The sequence below is a fragment of the Equus przewalskii genome, chromosome 15 (assembly GCF_037783145.1).
Source record: "Equus przewalskii isolate Varuska chromosome 15, EquPr2, whole genome shotgun sequence".
Lineage (NCBI taxonomy): Eukaryota > Metazoa > Chordata > Mammalia > Perissodactyla > Equidae > Equus > Equus przewalskii.
The window spans coordinates 36,818,830-36,841,846 of record NC_091845.1 but is presented as its reverse complement, the minus strand read 5'-3'; the positions used below and the strand labels follow the sequence as shown (position 1 = coordinate 36,841,846).

Below are 23,017 nucleotides of genomic sequence, written 5' to 3'. Positions count from 1 at the left end.
GCCTCCCATCTGGCTGGCAGTGTGCTCAGCCATTTAATTCTTGAATAGCTCATTTAGCCCTTACCACAACATCCCTATTTTGTAGTCAGCCTTGGAGAAGTTTAGCCTAAGCTCACATAGTTTCTAAGTGTCAGGACTGTGACTGGAACCGGGCTTACTAGGCCACTCTAGCCGCAGCCATGTCTGACCCAGGTCCCACCCTCTTGATCCCACCCAGCTCCTGTCCTCTCTCTTCGGCTAAGATGTGGACGCAGACCTACCTCCACAGTTGGGACCCCTTGTCAAAAGTCCCCACTCATGACCACAGCTGCACACAGCCCACTCCTCTGGGCCTAGGAGCCTCTGTAACTCCAGTTCTCTCTTGTCTCCCTTGCTGGTCAGTCAGAGCCATCAGGACCTGGTGAACCCGTCTGCTCTTTCTTGGCACTGGACTGAGTCAGGCACAGGCAGAGGGAGACGTTGCCCCTTGGTGGGCCTCACAAGGCTTCTAGCCTTGTTTGAGTTCACAGCCCCGCTCTGAGAGACACCGCAGCAGACCCTCTCCCCTACCCCCACCACGGTCTCTGGGCTTGGCCACACTGCTGTCCACTCAGTCTTCAGATCATGTCTTCAACCCCTCTGCCGGTCTGCTCCGTGGCTCATCCAGCTCTGCGCTTGCCCCTGCTTTGCTCCACAGCTGGTGATGGAGGACATCTTTATCAGCGGCGACCCCCTACTGGAGTCAGTGGGGCTTCATGAACCGCTAGTGGAGGAGCTGAGAGCCATCATCGCCAATGCTATGCGCAAGGCCATGATCCCACTGCAGGCCTATGCCAAGGAGTATAGAAAGTACCTGGAGCTGAACAACAATGACATTGCCACCTTCCTCAAGTGCGTATGTGCATCTAGGTGTGTCTGTGTGTCTGTGTGACCCACGTCCACCCTCTCATCATCCTCTGTCTGCAGAGCCTACCAGACGCATTGCCCATTGGCTGAGGTGGTGAGGGAGGTGGTGCTCACCCACCTACAGGAGAAAGAGATCCTGGACAGCTCGCTGCCCAGCAGCATCATCATTGGGCCCTTCTACATCAACGTTGACAATGTCAAGCAGAGCTTGTCCAAGAAGCGCAAGGCACTGGCCACTTCCATGCTGGACATCCTGGCCAAGAACTTGCACAAGGAGGTGGACGATGTAAGTGCCCACTTGCCCAGCCCCCGTGACCACAGCCATACACACACCCGTGCGTGCATACATGGTGAACGCCCACCAGCAAGATATCCCCAGGCAGGGTTAGGGGTGTCTGCAGATGCCCAGGCCAATGGAAGGATCTGGAAATCACCTTGCCTTGACCCTGCCTGTCTGGGGAGCTGTCTGATATGGGAGGTCCCAGGAAGGGGAGGCTGCTACCTCCTCCTTGAGACTTGTAGAGACCTGGGAACCCCTCACGAAGGATACTCTGAGATGGATCATTTCAGAGAGATGAGGGTGTACACGTGCAGGCTTCAGAGGACCCGGGCGTGTGTTGGCTGACGACAGGAGGCTGGGGAGGGTGAAGTGTGCTAGGTGACACTCTTACCCCACCGTAAGGCCTCAGTGCTCCAGTTAGCCAGCTGCAGGATGTGGTAGGGTGGGGGCAGTTACCTGTTGGGAGACACTGGGGACCAAGAAAGAGGAGCAGGCCCCAGGGAAAGCAAGGGAGGGGCAAACAGCCTCCCCAGGGCCCTCCCCCAACTGCCAGATCTGTGAGGAGTTCCGCAGCATCAGTCGCAAGATCTACGAGAAGCCCAACAGCATCGAGGAGCTGGCTGAGCTTCGTGAGTGGATGAAAGGCATCCCCGAGAAGCTGGTGGGGCTGCAGGTAAGGTGGGTGCATGAGGGCCGGGGGCCTGGGGCCGGGGTCCAGGAGCCTGGTGGCTGGAGGTCAGGTGGGTACCTGGGGGGCAGGGGAGTGGGAGGCACAGGGCTGTTATTTGGGGCCTGGGGTCTGGGAGATCAGGAGCCAGGAGGCTGGAAGTGAGGTAGATACATGGAGGACAGGTGGAGCTTGGGGGGTTGGAAGGCTGGATCCATGGTGGAGCTTCAAAGCTGTGCTGTCTAGGAAGTCAGGAGGGTGGAAGCTATGGGTTGGGGGCTGGATGTTGGAGGTATGGTTGCCATGTCCTTTGGAGCCCTGAGCCCGGTGCTGGACTTGACCCTATGCCTCCTCCCCCACCCCAGGTCTCCCCTCTCTGGAAGAGAGCAGCCTCTCCCTAGCACCCAATCACTTTGGGGAGGCTGGTCCACCCCCAGGCACACACGCATTCTCATCACCACCTGTCCATTCAGGAGCGGATTGTGAAGGTCATGGATGACTACCAGGTCATGGATGAATTCCTTTACAACCTCAGTACAGATGACTTCAATGACAAGTGAGTGGGAGCTTGGTCCCCACCCCAGCTGGGTGGTAGATAGGAGAAGGCGGGGGAGGAAGTACCGAGCTGCAGTGGCTCTCAAATATCCCCACGGCCACAGGCTGTGCAGTCACACCAGAAATTCCCTGCCAAGATGCCAGAGGCCATGGCTCCACACGGACCAGGGCCAGGTGGCCAATGGGGCAGAAGGAAATCATTTGGGCCTCTTGGCCTAAGGACCCTGCTCCCCTGCCCCTGTCTCCATTCTCTATCTCATCACCAGCCTGACATACACGTATTCAGCTGGGCCTAGGATCCTCTTGTTCGTGGTTGAGGCCCTTTGGGGCACTGGGGAGCACTGAGAGAAGGCAAAGCCCAGCCTGGTGGGCAGTCCCTGGGGAGGAGCACTTGTCCCCACCCAGCTCAAGAGCCTTGTGGGAAATGGCCTCAGGATGGGACTGCCTTACTGAGGCCCCCGGAGATCCCTTGCCCACCCTGCCTCACAGACTAGGGGTACCTTCAGGATGTCAGGGCCTGGGAGAGGTTGGCACCATCTCCTGGGATCCCTGCCCAGGAGACTTAAGGCACCACCTTTACAGGGCCTTCTAGTGTTCAGGGTGGGCTTCCCCCACGGTCAGCATCCCTAGGCCAGCTGAATCTCTGAATCCCACAGAGCCCCCATGTCAGCCAGGCAAAGGGAGTTGGTCTGATATGAAAGAAGCTGGCCTAGTAGCCCTGGCTGGTCACCAAGGAAATGCAGGTTAGGGGCTGTCACTTTGCCTCATCTGAAGTGAAGCCCCTTGAGATCCTGGGGTTTAAGAGGAGAACTCAGCATCACTCCTCTCATTTCCCACACCGTTTCCCCTTTGCTCCGTCACTGCCATGGGTGCATTGGATCTGCATCTCCCTGGTTGCTGACCACAGCTCCTAGACCACAATCCCAGGGCAGGGACTGGCTCCTCTGCCAGGCAGGCCCATCCTGGCGGTGGCAATGGCTGCCTCACAGCTCGCTTCTACTTCCCAGTTATCCAACCCTGGCTGGCTCCATCTCCCACCTGGATTCCTCCTTTCTCCCCTTCACCCTGGGCACCCCTGCCTGGCCTGCTTACCCCATGATTTCAGCCGTGATGTTCCCCCCAATCCCACCCCTGCTGCATCCAGATGGGCTGCCAGCAACTGGCCTTCTAAGATCCTCGGGCAGATAGAGATGGTGCGGCAGCAGCACCTTGAAGATGAGGAGAAGTTCCACAAAATCCAGACCATGGACCAGAGCAACTTCCAGGAGAAGCTGGAAGGGCTGCAGGTGGGGCTGGGCTGAGGACTCTGCTCTGTGAGGACTCGCCCCATCACGCACACACAGTTCTCCCGGGCTGGGCCTCACTTCTTGCATTCAGGAGGCGCAATCTTTGATAGACTAATTGGTGGATGAGTGAACAAATGGCTGAAAGAATGAACTGAAAGGCCAGAGGGGTACCCGGGCAGCAAGCTCCAGAACAATTCAGGGTAGCAAAGAGCCCCAACTCTTCTGTTGTGTCCTCTGTGCACCAGTGGGCAATGGGCACAGTGCTCAGGGCACTGGGTCTCCCTCTGACCTTACTGTGTTACCATGGGCTGGTCAGCCTGCCTGTGATGGGCCAGGAACTTGCTCGCTCCGGGAGAAGAAACTGCCTTCAATACTGGGAGATGTAATGCCCTGGGGTCCCGGGCTCCCTGGGTGTATGTGGGGATGCATGGGTGCAGCTGGGGCCCCAGAGGTCTCTGAACCCTTGCTCCTTGACCGACAGCTGGTGGTAGCTGGCTTCTCCACCCACGTGGAGATTGCACGAGCACACGAGATTGCCAACGAGGTCCGGAGGGTCAAGAAGCAGCTGAAGGACTGCCAGCAGCTGGCCATGCTCTACAACAACCGCGAGCGCATCTTTGGCTTGCCCATTACCAATGTAGGCCTCCTGTGGGCACACTGTCCCCAACCCCAGGGCTTGAGGAGGATCCATGGCTTTGCAGCCACATCAGAACCCAGCTAACAGGTGGCAGGGCCCTGGCATTTGTGGGGCAGACTGAGCAGGCTGCAGAGAGGAGATAACCCCCCACCCCCACCCCACCATGGCCTTCAGGGCAAGGAGGCTGGCCGGAACCAGGCAGGAGGCCTGAGCGTCAGTGTAGGCTTTGCTCTACCACTCAGAGCCCAGAGCCTGTGGGGGGCAAGAAGAAGGGAGGCCAGGCCCAAGTCCAGGGGAATGGGCTCAGGGACAGCAACCAGGAGCAAGGACAGGGAGAGGACCTGGCCCAAGAAGGAGCAGCATGGAGAGAGACTGGGGAGCACCCCAAGAAAGCCCTGGCTCTTCTGCCCTTGTAGTACGAGAAGCTCTCCAGGATGGTGAAGGATTTCCAGCCCTACCTAGACCTCTGGACCACAGCCTCTGACTGGCTGCGCTGGTCTGAGAGCTGGATGAACGACCCCCTGTCAGCCATCGACGCTGAGCAGCTGGAGAAGAATGTCATCGAGTCCTTCAAGACCATGCACAAGTGTGTGAAGCAGTTCAAGGACATCCCAGGTAGGCAGCCAAGCCAGCCCGTACCCTCCTTCCCAGCCTGTGCCAGCTGCCTCTCACACCTTCCTGCCCTGCTCGGCAGCCTGCCAGGACGTGGCCTTAGACATCCGGGCCCGAATCGAGGAGTTCAAGCCGTACATCCCGCTGATCCAGGGGCTGCGCAACCCCGGCATGCGGAACCGGCACTGGGACGTGCTGTCTAACGAGATCAACATTAATGTCAGGCCCAAGGCCAACCTGACCTTTGCCCGCTGTCTCGAGATGAACCTGCAGGACCACATCGAGAGCATCAGCAAGGTGGCCGAGGTGGCCGGCAAGGAGTATGCCATCGAGCAGGTGGGAAGCCACCAGCAAGCTCACCCTGCCCCACCCAGGCCCTGCCCAATGGCATGGGAGGATGATAGTACTGGGCCCCATCCCCAGGGTCATTCACCAGGCCCAGGGGCTGAGGGGCATTCTATTAAGTGAGTTAATAATGGATGTGAAGGGTTTGGCACAGTGTCCACCATCCCTGTGGCTACCCAGTCTCAAGTTACTTCCTCTCCCAGAAGGAGCTGATAGCGCTACCCTCACTTAACAGCTGAGTAAATTAAGGCTCAGAGAGGTTCAGCAACTGGCCTGGGTGACCTAGCCAGAAAGGGCTAGAACTAGGACCAGAGCTCCTAACCAGCACCTTAGCTGCCTCCCAACCTGCATGTACATGCATGCTGGACATATGCAGCACATGTATGAGAGTGAGGCAGCCTTGAATTCGAACAAGGACTCACGGGGGATTTGTTGACCAGACCAGCTGAGAGTACTTGCCAGAGGGGCCTGAGTGAAAGTCATGGCTGTGCAAAGCCTGCTTCCCTGCCCAGAGCTGGTCAGATAGCACGTGGGCCAGCCCCTTCTCAGGACCTAGCCTGACTCATCGTCACCCCAGGCACTGGACAAAATGGAGAAGGAGTGGTCGACCATCCTGTTCAACGTGCTGCCCTATAAGGAGACAGACACCTACATCCTCAAGAGCCCAGATGAGGCCTCACAGCTGCTTGACGACCACATCGTCATGACCCAGAGCATGTCCTTCTCACCCTACAAGAAGCCCTTCGAGCAACGCATCAGCTCCTGGGAGAACAAGTTGAAGCTGACCCAGGTGGGCCCTCCATGTCCTTCCTTGCCCCTCCTCCACCATCATGGCACCCTGTCCCACAGGCGGCTCTTTATGGTGTTTGAGTGGGGCTCAAAGTGGTGGAGTGCCTTGCCCAAGTTTGCACAGCTTCTGGCTCTGACAGGCCCCTCATTCAGAGGAGAGTGACTAGAATGTGACTCTCCATCTCTGAGGTTCAGCTACTGGAGGAGGCAGTTCAGGACGTAGGGTGGGGCCAGTGTTTGGTCTAAGGCTGCGGCTGAGGAGGCACCTGGGAGCTGCCTGCAGACCTCTGCAGACCTGCCTGGGCTTGGAACAACTAGGACCTCCAGTCCTGGAATTTTCTGAACTGGACACCACGAGGCCCTAAGGCTCCTCAACACCCTCTCCAGCTCTGCCCTGAGACTCCCATTCTCAACTCATTTGGAGCTAGCTCAGGGTGAGGGGGCCAGGGCACTGGGGACTGCCCCTCCTCGGGGCTCTCAAGACCAGGGGTAGAAGTTGTCTTCAGAACCCTGGAGGACTGTCCTGGGGTCAGTCCTACTGGTGTGATTCTCACAGCCCCTTCCCTGGGGCCTTCCTGGGAGCTGTTCAGAAACCTTCAGTGAATGCTGGAAGCCAAGTGAGGAGGGCTTGTCTGTATGTTCCTTGGATCACCCAGGGATGCCTGAGCTGGTCGGCATTGTCCCTGAGTCTCCCTCCTGTGCTCACATTGGCCCCTCCACCTGGAGTTCCATCGCCTCCAAGGCTCAGCATCAAGCAGCCCATGCAGACTCTCCCACACCCGCCTGCAAGGTATTCCCATCAAGGCCCTTGGTTGGTGCCTCTTATAGAGTCCATCACACATGCCAGGCCCTTGGTGGTTCAGAGGCAGGACTGGCCACTTAGTGGGCTGTGGCTCCTCAAGGGCAGGGACCACATCCTGGTCCCCTCTGTTTCTCCTGCTGCCCACATGGGCCTGGCACAGGCCTGACACCGAGCTGGCCATAGCACACATCTCATGAGGAGGAGAATGGTGAATGAATGAGTTTGCATTGATAGGAAAAGACAAAAGATAAATCCTGAAAGGAGAATTTGGAGGCAGAAAGGGAAAGTGGCTTGTTTTAAAGATGTCTCACTCTTGGACTGATGTTTCAGAGAGAATTTTAGAGATCTTAAGCTTGAATTCCAATAAACCTCAGAGAATCCTGGGGTCATAGACCCAAAAGTCTTCCCAGGCAAGGAGGCTGGTTTGGTTTTCCATGCAGTGGGTTTTTTTTCCTCCGTCACTTCAGCATTAGCTGGTTTGGGTGTGGTTCTCTCGTAGGGAAGAGTGGCTCCCGTGGCTCTATTGGAAACTCAAGTGTCCTGTGAGGGACTTGAGATTTCTCTGGAGGGCAGGCATCCAAGCAGCCTCTTTGTTCCCTGGAGCACTATGTCTGACAGTGCCATCATTTCCCCATGAACACTGGCTCTGGTGCCCAGTGTTCTTCCCAGCACTCTGCTGGGGTGAAATGTCTAGGTAGTGGGGGACAGGACCCAACTTCGACAAGTCTATGCCCTTCCCAGGAGGTGCTAGAGGAATGGCTGAACTGTCAGCGGTCCTGGCTCTACCTGGAGCCCATCTTCAGCTCTGAGGACATCAACCGGCAGCTGCCTGTGGAAAGCAAGCGCTACCAGACAATGGAGCGGATCTGGAGGAAGATCATGAAGAATGCCTATGAGAACCGGGAGGCAAGCTCACACGGGGAGGGGAGGGGGCAACTGGGACCACTGAGGGCACTGATCACATTGTTGGGAGCCTCCTGGTTTCTTCTCTACCTGAATATGAAAGACTGGAGGACAAGTCCAAGGCTTTGGTCTTAGCCTATGTCGCTCTGAGTGGGCTCCCCAGTCTTAAGACATGCTCCTCAGAAACACAAGAGTTGATGGTTTTCTCCTTGGAGATTTACAGTCCACATTAGCTTTTTAAAGGCCCTGACAGGTCCTGTAGCAAATCTAACTCCTTGGCTTTGTTTAACCCTCATCTTTTTGATCATCAACTTTTTTCTGTGGGACTGACAGGGGTGATGGGTGCAGCCCCTGGCTCAGGGCCATTTTCCTGCCCCTCTTCCTTCCTCAGGCCCCACTGAGGGTCTCTGGTTGGTGTGGGTGCCCTTTGAGCCCATCTCGCTGCTTCCCAGTTGGACCATACTCACTTCCAGTTTCTCTCTGGCCTGGGCCATGCAGGTGATCAATGTGTGTTCTGACCAGAGGCTGCTGGACAGCCTGCGGGACTGTAACAAGCTGCTTGACATGGTGCAGAAGGGCCTCAGCGAGTACTTGGAGACGAAGCGGAGCGCCTTCCCCAGGTGGGCACCACTTGGCCCGTGCCCACTCTGTCAGTGCCTGCCCACAAGGCTGGCATGTCGAGTGCCCTGCCAGGCCGGGGTGCAGGGATGTCAGTGGTACTGGGGCAGCTGGGACCCAGGCTTCCTGGCCCATTCTCTCAACCCTCTTCCCTGGGCAGATTCTACTTCCTGTCAGACGATGAACTACTCGAGATCTTGTCCCAGACGAAGGACCCCACGGCCGTGCAGCCCCACCTGCGCAAGTGCTTTGAGAACATTGCCCGGGTGGGTAACTGGGCCAGGGGCTCAGGGCCAGGAGCACTGGGGCACCTTCCCAGGGAGAGCAGCTCTTCTGTCACCCCAAGTCCTTTTCGCAGGACATGAGGTGGCAAGTGAGATTCCTGGCCCTCAGAGACACACCTGGGGCCTGCGGGAGGAAGGTCAGCCTCAGAACCCCCAGCTCAGGGGAGCTCATCCAGGGGAACTCTGTCCCTCCAGTACACTGAGGTGCTGGCTTGGTTGAGAAACCCATGAGGCCAGAGGCTCCTGACTCTTCTTGTCCTCATCTTAACCTACAAGGGAGGCCGCAGAGGCCTGTGCAGGAGGGGGACACACAGGGCAGGCTTAGCCTCCTTCCGCAAGTGGGCTGGGCCACAGCAGGTGACAGACAGACCCATCCGCCTGCATGCAGTCAGGGAAGGCCCAGCCAAGACAGATGCTGGGGCGGGGCAGGCCCCCAGGCCCCCTGAGGTAGAGCTCTCTTCTGAAGGTGGAGGACACAGACAGGGCCAGCTCTAGGGCTGTGGGGGGCGGGGCCTCTGGACACTCCCTGGGTAACCCCCACTGTGGTTCTGCCCTGTCACAGCTGCTGTTCCAGGAGGACCTGGAGATCACACATATGTACTCAGCAGAGGGTGAGGAGGTACAGCTGTCCTTCTCCATCTACCCGTCTAGCAATGTGGAGGACTGGCTGCGGGAGGTGGAAAACAGCATGAAGGCCAGCGTGCGGGACATCATTGAGAGGGCCATCAAGGCGTACCCCACGGTGAGCTGCACCTCCCAGCATGGCACAGCCTCCACACCTGGTCATCCTTCTGTTTATTCCTTCCTCAGTGCCTCTCCGCTCCATCACGGTGGCTGGGCTGCCTGTCTGTCTCATCCTCAGGCTACGGCCTTGACTGCTGCTGCTCTCAGTCAGCCGGGGGCTCTGGGGGATCCTTGAGGGCTGCTCAGGGAGGAATCTGAAAATACGCTGCACAAAATGAGACTTGCTCCTAACAATAATCAGTTGCTGTTATTCTGTGTCAAGCACTCACTGTGTGCCAAGCCCTGGGCTGGACCTCACCCACATTACCTCTTTCGCCCCACAGTCAGCAGCTGGCCTACAAAGTCAGATCAGAGATGTTTTCTGCCCAAAGGCATGTGATTCACAGGTAGCAGAGTCAGGATTTGAACCCAGGACCACGTGTTCCCCAATCCTGGGCTGCTACCCCTCTGCTTCAAGGTCTCCTCTGCAAAGGAAGTGATGACTCTGCTCACTCCTGAGAGGCCCAGAGCTTAATGGCTTCTTTCCTTTTGAGGTGGAATTAGCAACTTTAGCCCAGAGTTTAAAAGGCCAAAGCACAGATGACATTTAAGGGAAAAAGAGGGTGCAGGATTGGGGCTGGCAGCTGCCTGGGTCAGCCCTGCCCATGTTATCTTCCCAGATGCTCAGGACCCAGTGGGTGCTGAACTGGCCTGGCCAGGTGACCATCGCTGGGTGCCAGACCTACTGGACCATGGAAGTGGCAGAGGCCCTGGAAGCCAACAATCTCAGTAACCGGCTGTTCCCCCAGCTCACCCAGCAGGTGGGAGTTAAGGGGGGCACCATCTGCTCCCCCATATACTTTCACCCCAGGAGAGCCCAGTCCCCCCAGGAGCTTTTTCCTGTATTGATCCTGGGAGACATCTGGGGTTGGATCCAAAGAGCAGAAAGTCAGACACCCCTAAAATGAGTGTCTCCCAACCAGCTGCCAGCAGGAGGGACCGGGGTCTGAGGAGAGCTCTGAGGCCAGGCAAATGCCCTTCTCCTGATGGTCAGTGAGGGAGCCACATAGCTGAGGCCTTCCTGCACTGTCCTACAGGCCATCCTTGCTCTGTGTGCCGCCTCCTCACCACACTCCTTCCTTGAGCTCCTCACTGGGCTCCTCCACCTGTCCTTGAAGGCTCAGATGGCACCATACACTCCATGGAGGCAGATGCCATGCATGTGCCTTCGTTTTTAGTTACTTCCTGCCAGATCTCTCATGTGACCAATGCCTTGCCTGGCCTCCCCCTGCCTGGTCTCTGTACCCTTCCCATCCCAGACTGTCAGAAATCCCCAGTATAGACGGGTTGTCCTGGCAGAAGCCCACCCTCTGTGCAAGGGAGGGAGAGCCTATCCACAGAGTGGCTGTGCCCAACAGTGTCCCCCACTCCTACAGCTCAGTGACCTCGTAGCCCTGGTGCGAGGGAAGCTGTCCCGCATGCACCGGGCCGTGCTGTCAGCACTAATCGTCATTGAGGTCCATGCCAAGGATGTGGTGAGCAAGCTGATACAGGAGAACGTGGTCAGTGTGAATGACTTCGAATGGATCTCACAGCTGAGGTGAGGAGGAAGGGGCCCTGGCCTGGCCACCGCCAGGGCCAGAGCAGCCATAGGAGGAACCAGGGGAGGGTGGAGAGTCAGTCAACAACAGGCTTGCCCTCGAGGCTCTAGGACAAGATGGGCAGGAATGCCTGATGGCCTCATTCCCCAAAAGAACTGCCCCTGCTTAACCACATACCCTGCTAGTGGCCTGTGGTCCCCATTGCCCAGGAACACATCTCCCTGCAATGCCAGGTACTACTGGACGAATAACAACCTGTACATCCGGGCCGTGAATGCCGAGTTCATCTATGGCTACGAGTACCTAGGCAACAGCGGGAGGCTGGTGATCACACCCCTCACTGACAGGTGAGGGTCCCCCTCCCACACGCCCTCCCACACTGGGATCCTCCCTCCGGCTCTGACCGGCTCAGGAGTCTGGGTACCACAAGGCGCAGTCAGTCCACAATGAGCCAGGCCATCAAAGCAGTGCAGGGTTAGGAGCTCGGGCTTCGGGTCCAAAACTGGCTCTGCCCATCACAGGCTGAGCAACCTTGGGTAGGTGACTCAACCCCTCTGTGTCTCAGTTTCCTCTGCAGTTTCTCCAGGGTGGTTATGAGAATTCCATGAGCTGATGGATACAGCTCTAAGCACACGTGTGGCACTCAGTAAGCATCTAATGGTGTGAGCTTTACTATTTTTTATCAGTCAGAGCTCCTTTCAACGTGCCAGAGGATTCATCTTGAGAGAAATAATGGACAAGTCCCTCTATAAAGTGAACAATTCTCTTCTAAAGCAATTAATCACTTCCTCTGGCCATTTAGTAGCAGCTGGATTTTCAAATTGGGTTTTGAGTAAGGGAAATGAAGTGTGACCACAGGCCGGCCATCCCAGCGGGTCCCTGAGCAAGGCTCTACAGGACCACGAGGCGGGGTGGGGGAAGCACGGGGCAAGTGGCCAAGGGCTGTAATGCTGACCCCAGCAGCCAAGGCTGGGCACACCTTGGGCCCTGAGAGGAGGGAAAGGCAAGAGCCGCCTGTCCACGGGGCCCAAGAGGGGAGGCTCTCTCTCCGTGTCTGTGGGAATCCCAAGGACAGTGCGTGGTCCATGCCCACCACCTCTCACTCCTACAGGTGCTACCTGACCCTGACCGGGGCCCTGCACCTCAAGTTTGGGGGTGCCCCAGCTGGCCCAGCCGGCACAGGGAAAACTGAGACCACCAAAGACCTGGGCAAAGCCTTGGCCATCCAGACAGTTGTGTTCAACTGCTCTGACCAGCTCGACTTTATGGCTATGGGCAAGTTCTTCAAGGGCCTGGCCAGGTGAGGCTGGGCATGTGGGTGGCACAGGACAGGGCAGGAAGGCTGAACTCTCCAGGGACACTGCCTGAAGCCTCACAGGGTGATGGAGGGGACGGAAGGAGATAACAGGAGTTGAAGGCTTGGCCCCTGGTGGGCGCTGGGGTGGAGTGGTGGGCAGTGGGATTGTGGCTGAGCTGATGGAGATCGCCAGTGAGGGCTTCCTCCCCAGCAGAGTCACAGGGGGCCCTTGGAGGTGCCAGGTGGGCTTTGAACTCATATCCCCCCAAACCGTCTCACCTCACTTAGTGCTGGGGCCTGGGCCTGCTTTGATGAGTTCAATCGCATCGATATTGAGGTGCTGTCTGTGGTGGCGCAGCAGATCACCACCATCCAGAAGGCACAGCAACAGCGGGTGAGCCTCCGGGGGTGCCACCCCCTTCACACTGCCCCCAAGTCACCCACTCATCGCTTCAACTATACCCACCACGCCCATGCCGCCAAGCAACTCCCCACACTAGTGGGGTGAGAAGCCAGGCACTCAGGCCTGTCCTGAGCCCGGCCTCTCTCATCTCACAAGGGACTGGGTACTTCCGCCCTCCCTCTTTGCAGAGCTGTTGCTGAGGGGGCTTTTGTAGCCAGTTAGGGAGCCCCACATCTTTACCCTACTCTGAAGCAGCTTGCAGGCCAAGCTGCAGTGGATGAAGTGGTCCCTCTCTACATCCTGACCCTTATGGAAAGCCCCAGCCATTTGTTCTTCCTTTAGCCTTGTTCAGAGAGGCCAGAGGTCTTCTTCTGGGGACCTGCTGGGAGGCCGGCAGGTGACCCAATCCCACCCCAGTGGCCTGGGTCCTCATCAGAGCTGAGCTTGCCCAAGTTCAGGGAGAATCAGTGTCAGGAGTTCAGGGTGGAAGGAGTGGAAAGCAGGGGCTACATGAAGACCTCAGGGAGCCAGGACCTGGGAGGCCATGAGGAGCCACTGGGATCAGAGGTTTTAGGCCAGATGCTGAGAAAGGAGTCAACCCACGATCAGGGGTCTAGTTGGGCTGACCAGCTATAGCCAGGACAGGGATGTCAACAGGGGATGAGGGGCCCATGCAGGAAGTGGCAGGTGAGTCAGCCCCTTTCCCGCAGGTGGAACGCTTCATGTTTGAGGGGGTCGAGATCCCACTCGTGCCATCCTGCGCTGTGTTTATCACCATGAACCCGGGATACGCCGGCCGCACTGAGCTCCCTGATAACCTGAAGGTGAGTTCAAGCCCAGGGAGACCCAGGAGGCTTCCCAGGGTACTTGGAAGCACTGGAGCTGTGGCCTGGGCTCAGAGATGTTAAAGCACTTGTGCAAGGACACACAGCTGCTAGACATCAGTGACTGTGATTCCTCATGACAGCCCTTCTGCCCAGGGGTCCTGAGGTCCACCCCAGCCACGGAGAGGAGGCCCCAGGCTTGTCCTCAGGGCTTGGGAGAAGTCAGGGGATAGGTTTAGGTCAACACAAAGGACTGGCTTCTAATGAGCAGAGTGGTGCAAGTCACAGCTCTGGCAGGTGTGGTGCAGAGGGGAATCCAAGCAAGCATCAGTTGGGGAAGAGGGCAGTGAAGCTCCCCTCTGAGAACCAGACAATCCAGAGAGCGAGTGGTGCTCTGGGAGTGGAAGTCTGCTTCTCTGTTCACATGTGCACTGTGTGCCAGGCGCTCTTCCGGCCCGTGGCCATGATGGTTCCAGATTACGCCATGATCGCTGAGATCTCCCTCTACTCCTTTGGCTTCAATGAGGCCAATGTGCTGGCCAAGAAGATCACAACCACCTTCAAGCTCTCCTCTGAGCAGCTCAGCTCCCAGGTGAGGTCCTGTCTGACCGGGTGCCAGGGTCTGAGAGCCGCTGCCTGCCCCCAGTCATCCCATGAGATAGGATTACATCCCCATTTCTCAGCTGAGGACACTGAAGGCCTAAGCAGCTATGAGCCTGGTCAGGCTCATGCAGTGCACAGGGAGCTGGAGCAGGAGCCTACCTGGGCTAGTTCAGATGCAAGGGATGGTCAACCATTAGGAGACCAAGAGCCACACAACCCAGGGCTAAGGATCAAGTGAACCTGGGTCTCATGAGACCAGAGCAGGACAGCCAGGGCCCCCACTCAACCCTCCCAACACCATGGGCCCCCGCTCAGTGTACTGAGCCCAGGTTCTGGGGTAGATGCTCTTGGTCCAGGCGCCAGCACTGGTGGGTGAGCTTTTCTGTTGGTCCATTTTCAGGCAAGCTCTCCCTTTGCAGTGGCAGAGATGAGCCCCAGCTCTGGGCTTACATGCTAACAGCTTAGTTTCTCTTTCCTAATAGTTCCTGAAAAAGTCCTTGGTGTCATCCTAACAGCCCCTCTCTGGGTGACCTGCTCATGCATGAACACCAATCACTGTGGCCAGGGGGAACCATGCTGCCTTTGGGCAGATGGGACCCACCGAAACCCATGGGCTAGAGCAGATGCGGTCTGTTACTGGGAAAAACCCTAGGTGCCAGCACTTCCACATACCCTTCTTTCTAACCATCCACTATCAAAAATGCTCCCCCGACCAGAGCAACTATCCCCACAAGGTTCTGGAAATGCACTTAACCCTTCCCAAATGGCATGACCTGAAGCCAAGCCCAGTCTCTTCATCCAGTTCCAAGTTCAAGATTTCTGGGAAATGTGCTGGTCTATGGGTCAGGTCCAGATATAGCTCTCATGGTCTGGCACCATGGGGCAAAATGAGAAATTTAACTATTTCCAACACACCAGCTAGATAATGGAGAGTAACAGAACCAGCAGCAAAAGTGGGAAAAGCCACAGTGGTATGGCTGAAAGGTGGTTCTGAAGAGATGTTACAAGACTGTTAGAGGGAAGCTCAAAGGCCATTGAGGCCAACCCGTTTGTGGCACAGATGGGAAACTCCTTCGTTCACTTTTTTTTTTGCTGAGGAAGTTTCACCCAGAGCTAACATCTGTTGCCAATCTTCCTCTATTTTGTATGTGAGCCACCGCCACAGCATGGCCACCGACAGACAAGTGGTGTAGGTCTGCGCCCGGGAACTAAACCCGGGCCGCTAAAGCAGAGCACAGTGAACTTAACCACTAGGCCACTAGGGCTGGCCCCCTTCATTCACTTTTTGAACAAAACTCAAGTGTCTCCCTGCCCTTGGCACCAGGCTAGGACTGTGCTGGGATTTCACTGTGACCCAGGCAGAGTCCTCACCCTCAGCCTCACCACCACTGGGATGGTGAAATGGAGGGTGCCAGAGGAGCCCAAAGGAGGGTATCCGGCCCAGGCTAGGGTGTGTGGGTGGTCGCAGATGGCCTGCAGGGGAAATGACATTTCAGCTGCAAGCTGAGTGATGGGCAGGTACCAGGTGGGAGGCAGAGTGTTCCAGATAGAAGCCCTGAGAGGGACAGTGCCCACCCACCCTCCTTCTGTACGGCGGTGACAGGATCACTATGACTTTGGGATGAGAGCTGTGAAGACTGTGATCTCGGCTGCTGGGAACCTCAAGCGAGAAAACCCAAGCATGAATGAGGTGAGCTCCATCCAGATGGGTGCCCGGGGAGCAGGACTCCAGGAGGGCCCCTGAGCAGCTAGAGGGGCATCTGGCCAGGGCCACCCTGAAGGCTCCACTGGCCACTGCTGCAGGAGCTGATCTGCCTCCGGGCCATCCGTGATGTGAACGTGCCCAAGTTCCTGCAGGAGGACCTAAAGCTCTTCTCTGGGATTGTATCCGACCTGTTCCCCACCATCAAGGAGGAGGAAACTGACTACGGCATCCTGGACAAGGCCATCCGCAAGGCCTGTGAGAAGAACAACCTCAAGGATGTGGACGGTGAGCTCCTGGCCCCTCCCCCCACAGTCCTGTGAGTATCCAAGGAGGGGCTGGCTCCGGCCGCCCTGGGGTCCAGGGCAGGGGAACAGAGACAGGGCAGTCCAGTCTCAGGCTCCCTCACATCTGGCCAAGTGTGCTATGGGCCGAGGCTCTCTGCCAAGCAGTCCACGGGGTGGGCAGGTGCCCCAGCTCTGTCTCCACTGGAACACTTTGGGTGATGGGTGTCTAGGAAAAACTGTTTCTCTTTCATTCTCACAACCACAGCACTTCTGACATCTGATGTGTTGGTTTTTCCCTCCACTGACCAATTCCCTGACCAGCTGAGTGTCCTAAAATTCGGTTCAATTCTAACACTAATTGGAGTTAGTACAAACCCCACAGGTTAAGAGCTCAGTCCCACAAGACTACCCCCACTTCAGACGCCAGTTGCTAGTAATGGGTCCCCAGGTTACCCATAACTTCTGTCCGACTTGGCTACAGAGGTTCCCATGACCCCCTCCTCAGGTTTGATCATTTGCTAGAACAGCTCACAGAACTCAGGGAAACACTTACTTACATTTTCTTCTTGTTAGTGCCATCAAGTGGATTCTGTCTCCTAGCTCCCCTATGTACAGCAGAGCAGAGCCCTGCCCAGTCTTTCTGTGCCATCCTCTCACCTTCTGGCGCTATATCAGACAATTCTCTGCTGCTATTCATAGTGTTTTCATGGCCAATTTTTTGGGAAGTGAGTGGCCAGGTCCTTCTTCCTAGTCCGTCTTAGTTGGAAGCTGTGCTGAAACCTGCCCACCATGGGTGACCCTGCTCGTATCTGAGATACCAGTGCCATAGCTTTCAGCATCACAGCAACACACAGCCACCACAGTATAACAACTGACAGAGGGGTGGTGTGGTTCCCTGATTATGGTAGTGAGAGTGTCAAATCTTAACCACTAGACCACCAGGGCTGGCTATACTTCCATTTACTGGTTTATTATATAATAAAGGATATGATAAGGGATACAGATGAACAGCCAGATGAAGAGATACATACGGCCAGGTCTGTCCCCTTGGAGTTGGGGTGCATCACCCTCCCAGCACATGGGTGTCCACAACCTGCAAGCTCCCTAAACCCCGCAGTTTGGGGATTTTTATGGAGGTTTCACCTTGTAGGCATGATGGATTACTAGCTCCACTTGCAGCCCTCTCCTCTCTCTGGAGAATGGGGGGTGGGCCTGAAAATTCCAAACTTCTAATCATGGCTTGGTCTTTCTGGTGACCAGTCCCTTCCAAGGAGCCCACCATCAAGAGTCACCTTCTTACAACTAACAACACTCCTGGCTCAGGAAACTGCAAAGGTCTAGGAGCTCTGGGTCAGGAGCCAGAGTCAGAGACCAGATATTAGGAAAGAAGAGTCTCCTAGCACCTCTGTTTACAAGTTTGAGGAGCTCTGTGTCAGGAACTGGGGGCAGGGAACAATGTATATTTCTTGTTATTTCACAGTGGCAAAGTCGCCTCCCCCAGACCTCTTGCTGTGGCCCCTCCTCCTCCTGCGAGGAGCAGGCACAGCCTTGGGCCTCTCTTGGGCCTTGCTCCTCCCTGACAGAGTCTCTCCTCTGCTTGGGGTGGGAATGGGCCTGGATGCCAGAATTGGGGGAAGATAATAGGCTGTGGCCTGTCTACACCTCCTCCCACCTCACCTCAGCCAATACTCCCTTCTTTTGGAATGAGGGCTCCATCCACAAGCAAAGCTCCTACCCGCAGGCCTTGCTCACACTCTATAGAGCGACAAGCCTGGCATCACTGTGCTGAGGAATGTTTAGGCTGTTCCCAAACTGGCTTGTCACAAAGGCCACCATGTGGCTGGAAGGGCTCTTGGGGACGCCACCCGCAAATGGTCTCTCTGACCCCAACCGTCTTCCCTGAGAGAAGGTGGAGGTCTCAGCCCTGCTACCACGGGGCCATGCAGCCTGAGCTCTTGTCCCTCCAGTCCCCGCCCAGCTGCCCTCCTCTCTCTTCCCAGACTCTCTCAGGGGTCCTTTGCGTGGTAGAGAGATGCTCCTCCAGGAAGTCGCACCAGCCACCCTGGCCATGAGGGGCCCTCTTCAGATATGCTCATGCTGCAAGGCCTGTCCCCCGGCCTCTATTGTTCTTCATTCCAAATGTGGCTCTAACGCCATCTCCTATCCCCTAGGCCCCAGAAGGCCTGTTGAATGAAGCCCCAATCTCTCCCTCATGCCCTTGGGTCAGGTGCGCCATTGCTGAATCATTGGACCTTGTCCCTTTGGCAGGGACCCCCAGACCTGCAGTGCCATAGCCCCACCCCACCACCACCACTCTTGGGCCAAAGTGATGCTGTCATTCCCTGCCCATGTCGGTCTGGCCTTCTGCCTGCAGCTGGCAGCTGGCCCTGCAGCTCTGGTCTTGGTCAGTCAAAACACCTGAGTGACCCTCAGATTTTGTCCCTGGCATTTTGCCTTGTACTGGCCAGCACTTACTTGGGGCAATGCTCTCAGCAGGCTGGGCAGTAGCTTTGCAGCTGAAGTTGATTCTGGGGCCTGTGACGGCTAATATTGTGCAGGCCATGCTGGCTGCCACCTGACCAAGGGATGTTAGGGAGTAATAGTCGTGTGGAAATAGTGGCTGGCATTACAGAGAGTTCCTACTCTGTGCCAGGCTTTGTGCTTAGGGCTTCACTTGCCTCTACCTATGAGGACTGCTGCCGTCCTCATTTCACAGATGAGGAAATGGAGGCTCTGGGAGTGAGGTGACCCACCCGAGGTCATAGCAAGCTAGTGGCAAGCTAGTGGTGAAGGCAGGATCCAAGCCTGTGCTCTGACCCCTGGGCTCCTCTGCCATGTCCCCCCAGGCTTCCTGACCAAGTGCATCCAGCTCTACGAGACCACAGTGGTGCGGCACGGCCTCATGCTCGTCGGACCCACAGGCTCTGGCAAGAGTAACGTAAGTGGAGCCATGGCAGGCAGCCCAGTGCCCGGACATGGGCCTGAGGGCAGTGCCATCTTAACAGGAGTCTTGGCCCCCATTAGTACCTCCTTGGCCTCTAAAATACTCCTCCTGCCCCCTGTGACCTGCTGCCCCCTCAAACCCTACTCTCTGGGGAGCCTGGAGGCTCACTCATGAGCGGCCTGTCTTCCCAGTGTTACAGAGTCCTGGCAGCTGCCATGACCTCGCTGAAAGGGCAGCCATCTATCAGTGGCGGCATGTACGAGGCGGTCAACTACTACGTGCTCAACCCCAAGTCCATAACGATGGGTCAACTGTATGGGGAGTTTGACCTGCTCACCCATGAGTGGTGAGTGGCCCCTGCCTCTCTTTAGTGACCTCCCTGATCCCAGATCCCTGGACGCTGTGGGCCATGCACCCCATCTCCTGCCCCTAGCCCAGTGGAAGGTCGGGAGTCCAGGTTCTGGAGCTCAAATGCTTGGGACTTTACTCACCACCTCTCTTCCTGGGTGAGCTTCCTCACCCTCTGGGCCTTGGTCCCCTCATCCACAAAGCGGGGATAATGATGGCACCATTATTGTGGTCAGGAGAAAATGAGCTTAGTTCATGGAGAGGCCTGGACAATGTGGCACACACCAAGTGCTCGGTGCATGTTGACTGCTGTCCTAACCCCAGACAGGCTGGGGGGCCCTCTCAGGGCCTCTGCTCCCAGGCTGAGGCATTCATGTTAGGGGAAGTGCACTGAGCTGGGAGAAGGGCAGCTGGGTGGAGACCCTCCACAAGTCAGCACCTGAGGGGTTTTCTCTGGGGCGATTCTGTTTCTCCAGAGAAGAAGTCTCCAGTCTCTAGTGAGGGTGTCTGCTTGGCTCCAGTGTTCTAGGAACCCAGTGGGGGACAGGCACTGAAGCCGGGGAGTCACTTGTCTTTCTGAATGTGGGCCTGTCCTGCCTCCCCCATTTCTGCTGAAGGGTCCCATCCATACTCACTCTGGGCTCCTGCATCAGTAGGTGGTGGGTCTGGGGATCATATCAGAAAAATGTGCCCTCTCCACCGCCTTCCCTGGCATTTGTGCCTCTGAAGTCTGAGCCTTCCTGGCTTCTGTGGCAGGAACTAGGTGTAGCTCCCGCTTGCTCTGATAGGTCTTTTACCCCTCTCCATCTCTCTCTCCCCAGAACTGGCTGGACCTCCATTTCTCCTGTTGCCTCCTCCCCTACTTCCTTTTTCTTTTTGGAATATTGCCTTTTATCTTCCTTTAATATAACTTTAGTGGAGAATCAGCAGGGAGGGAATATAAGCACACATTTTCATTACACCAAAAAGTCTCATTTTTCCTATTATAATTTTCAAATGAATGAAGATATTGAAGGAGGTTAAAAAAAGCAAAGCAGGGCCAGCCTGATGACCAGGTTTCCCTGGGAGCCAGCTGTGCTTGCTGCCTTGCCTCTCTGGCGCCTGCAACCCTCCCCTCCCTGGTGGCTGCAGGACAGATGGAATTTTCTCCTCCCTCATCCGGGCGGGAGCCATTGCCTCTGACACCAACAAGAAGTGGTACATGTTTGATGGGCCAGTGGACGCTGTCTGGATTGAGAACATGAACACAGTGCTGGACGACAATAAGAAGCTGTGCCTCAGCTCTGGGGAGATCATCAAGCTCACAGAGGTGCATCTACCTGGCCATTCACTCCGCTCTCCTCTGCTGCTGGGTGGGCCCAAAGGCCACACCATGCTGGCCAGCCTCATCCCCCTCCACCCCTTCCACTGAGGGCCACAGCTGCATCTCAGTCAGTCACAATGACCCAGGAGCCAGCTCCCAGTGCCCCTCCCTGTCCCTGAGCTCCCACACCTCAGTCACGTCCTGCACAGCTGCTCAGTGCTGCCCTTTCAGTGGACGCAATTTCTGTGATGCTCTGAGCCCAGGGCCAGGATGACCACCCCACTGCTCCCCAGTTGATGCTTCCTTGTATCTCCCAGGCCCACTTGCAGCCATGTGGGCCCAGTCTGGGTCAGGTGTCCTGGCATTGTGCCTGGAGTCTGGGGGACAGGTAGTACAGACCTGGCCACAGGGACACCCGCCTTGTGTGAGGGGCAGCTCTTAGAGAAGGAGGGGTATCTCCTGGGCATTAGAGCAATTCACAGTGTCTACACTGAGCTGATCTCTTGAGTCCTTCTGAGAACACCTGGAGGTCAGTGTGAACCTGTGTCCATGTAGACAGGTGTGGGGCTCTGGAACAGAGCACACGGCTCCCATCAGATTTCCCTAGGGCTCTGGGGACCCCCAAATGCCCTGACCCCAAACTGGCCAGAGAGCTCCCAGAAATCTGATTTTGGCTCCTCCTCAGGCTCCAGGGAGGGCGATATTATCAGTTGAGGGCCAAGGGGTTCCTGGGTTGCCCCCACCCCAGCATTGCTCCTGGCCCACAGCCTGCCCCATAGCCTGCCCCTAGTTCCAGGATGGGCAGCCCCTCCCCATGGCCCTGCAGGCCTTTTCTTGGCCTTGGGGGCTGGCGGCTGGCCCACTCATAGAGTTCATCTTGGCACCAGGCAATGACCATGATGTTCGAGGTGCAGGACCTGGCAGTGGCCTCACCAGCCACAGTGTCCCGTTGTGGCATGGTGTACTTAGAGCCCAGCATCCTGGGGCTTATGCCCTTTGTTGAATGCTGGCTGAGGAGGCTCCCTGCCTTACTCAAGCCCTATGAGGAGAAGTTCAAGGCCCTCTTTGTCAGCTTCCTGGAGGTAAGTGAGGCCACGGTGCGCCCAGCCCAGGTCGAGCAGCAGGATGCTGTGGCCACCAGCCACAAGAGCTGAGTGCCCATCCCGTGCAGGACTCCATCAATTTCATCCGGTCCTCGGTGAAGGAGGTGATCACATCAACCAATAGCAACCTGACCATGAGTCTTCTCAAGCTGCTGGACTGCTTCTTCAAGCCCTTTCTGCCGAAAGAGGTACGGCTCTGAGCAGTGGCCTGGGTGCCTGCTCCCTCCTGCCCACTGCTCTCCTTGCCTGGGCCATCTGAGGGCCCTCAATCCCAAGTCCAGTTCCTGGAAGAGAGAATCGGATTGCTCACCTGGGTCGCAGGACCACCCCATCCAGTCTACTGCAGACACAAAACTGATGGAGGATGCCCTCCATCCCCTGGCTTCCTCAAGCTGCTCAGTACTGTTCCTGCCTTAGCCTGATGCTGTCTCCTTTGTCCCTAGGGCCTCAAGAAAATACCCTCCGAAAAGCTGAGTCGCATCCCAGAGCTGATCGAGCCCTGGTTCATCTTCTCCCTGATCTGGAGTGTGGGCGCCACAGGGGACAGCGTCAGCCGCATCGGCTTCAGCTACTGGCTCAGGATCAAGATGATGATAGAAAACGTGAGAGGTGGCAGCCTCCGGGCTGGGCTCCCCGGTCTGGGATGTGTGTGCTGAATGCTGGGGTTCTGGGGCCATCCCCTGGGCCCAGGCCCCCATGGACAAGTAGCCACACAAACTACTTGGCCTTCCAGCCTCTTTTCCTCCTGGTCCCTCGCAGGTGACCATGCCCTTCCCAGAGGAGGGGCTGGTGTTCGATTACAGGCTGGAGGATGCTGGCATCAGCAGCACCAATGACGATGAGGACGAGGAGGAGGAGGACAAACAGGTGACTGTAGGCCCGCCCTGAGGAAACAGGATGGGAGGTCCCCACGGGGTGGTGACTGTCCTCCTCGATGAATAATGACTATAGAGAGGGGGCCATATTGATGGCTATAGGTATGGGGCTGGGGTTATTTGCATCTTCTTATGAATCCTCACAGACCCACAGGGTGGTTATTATTAGCCCATTTTTAGACAAGGAGATTGAGGCTCCGAACAGTCACACCCAGCTAGTCAGTGGCAGAGCTGGACTTGAACCTTGGACTTGGAGATGTCAGAGTGCCTTCCTTCCCAACCAAATGCACTACTTCTTCCGTGTTGATGCTGAGCCCAGGGATGAACCAGCTTGTTTCTAC

The 23,017-nt window shown here is 56.7% G+C and overlaps 1 protein-coding gene across 11 annotated transcripts in view; it reads left to right on the top strand.

Moving 5' to 3' along the window:
- DNAH1 (dynein axonemal heavy chain 1) overlaps positions 1-23,017 on the top strand; it is a 78,006-nt gene that overhangs the window by 29,596 nt on the left and 25,393 nt on the right. For all 11 annotated transcript variants that reach the window (XR_011526940.1, XR_011526939.1, XM_070575064.1 and 8 more), the window contains 29 exons: positions 677-870; positions 946-1,171; positions 1,719-1,838; positions 2,306-2,388; positions 3,532-3,673; positions 4,155-4,310; positions 4,727-4,925; positions 5,005-5,258; positions 5,845-6,057; positions 7,600-7,764; positions 8,260-8,381; positions 8,540-8,645; positions 9,226-9,405; positions 10,067-10,207; positions 10,823-10,986; positions 11,221-11,334; positions 12,099-12,287; positions 12,573-12,678; positions 13,398-13,511; positions 13,954-14,103; positions 15,718-15,804; positions 15,918-16,104; positions 18,950-19,041; positions 19,239-19,393; positions 20,527-20,704; positions 21,586-21,780; positions 21,870-21,989; positions 22,245-22,403; positions 22,561-22,668. Coding sequence is in view for 9 of the 11 variants with exons in the window: in XM_070575064.1 (XP_070431165.1) it covers positions 677-870; positions 946-1,171; positions 1,719-1,838; positions 2,306-2,388; positions 3,532-3,673; positions 4,155-4,310; positions 4,727-4,925; positions 5,005-5,258; positions 5,845-6,057; positions 7,600-7,764; positions 8,260-8,381; positions 8,540-8,645; positions 9,226-9,405; positions 10,067-10,207; positions 10,823-10,986; positions 11,221-11,334; positions 12,099-12,287; positions 12,573-12,678; positions 13,398-13,511; positions 13,954-14,103; positions 15,718-15,804; positions 15,918-16,104; positions 18,950-19,041; positions 19,239-19,393; positions 20,527-20,704; positions 21,586-21,780; positions 21,870-21,989; positions 22,245-22,403; positions 22,561-22,668 (4,419 nt within the window). In the remaining 2 variants the exon portion in view is untranslated. The remainder of the gene's footprint in view (positions 1-676; positions 871-945; positions 1,172-1,718; positions 1,839-2,305; positions 2,389-3,531; positions 3,674-4,154; positions 4,311-4,726; positions 4,926-5,004; positions 5,259-5,844; positions 6,058-7,599; positions 7,765-8,259; positions 8,382-8,539; positions 8,646-9,225; positions 9,406-10,066; positions 10,208-10,822; positions 10,987-11,220; positions 11,335-12,098; positions 12,288-12,572; positions 12,679-13,397; positions 13,512-13,953; positions 14,104-15,717; positions 15,805-15,917; positions 16,105-18,949; positions 19,042-19,238; positions 19,394-20,526; positions 20,705-21,585; positions 21,781-21,869; positions 21,990-22,244; positions 22,404-22,560; positions 22,669-23,017) is intronic.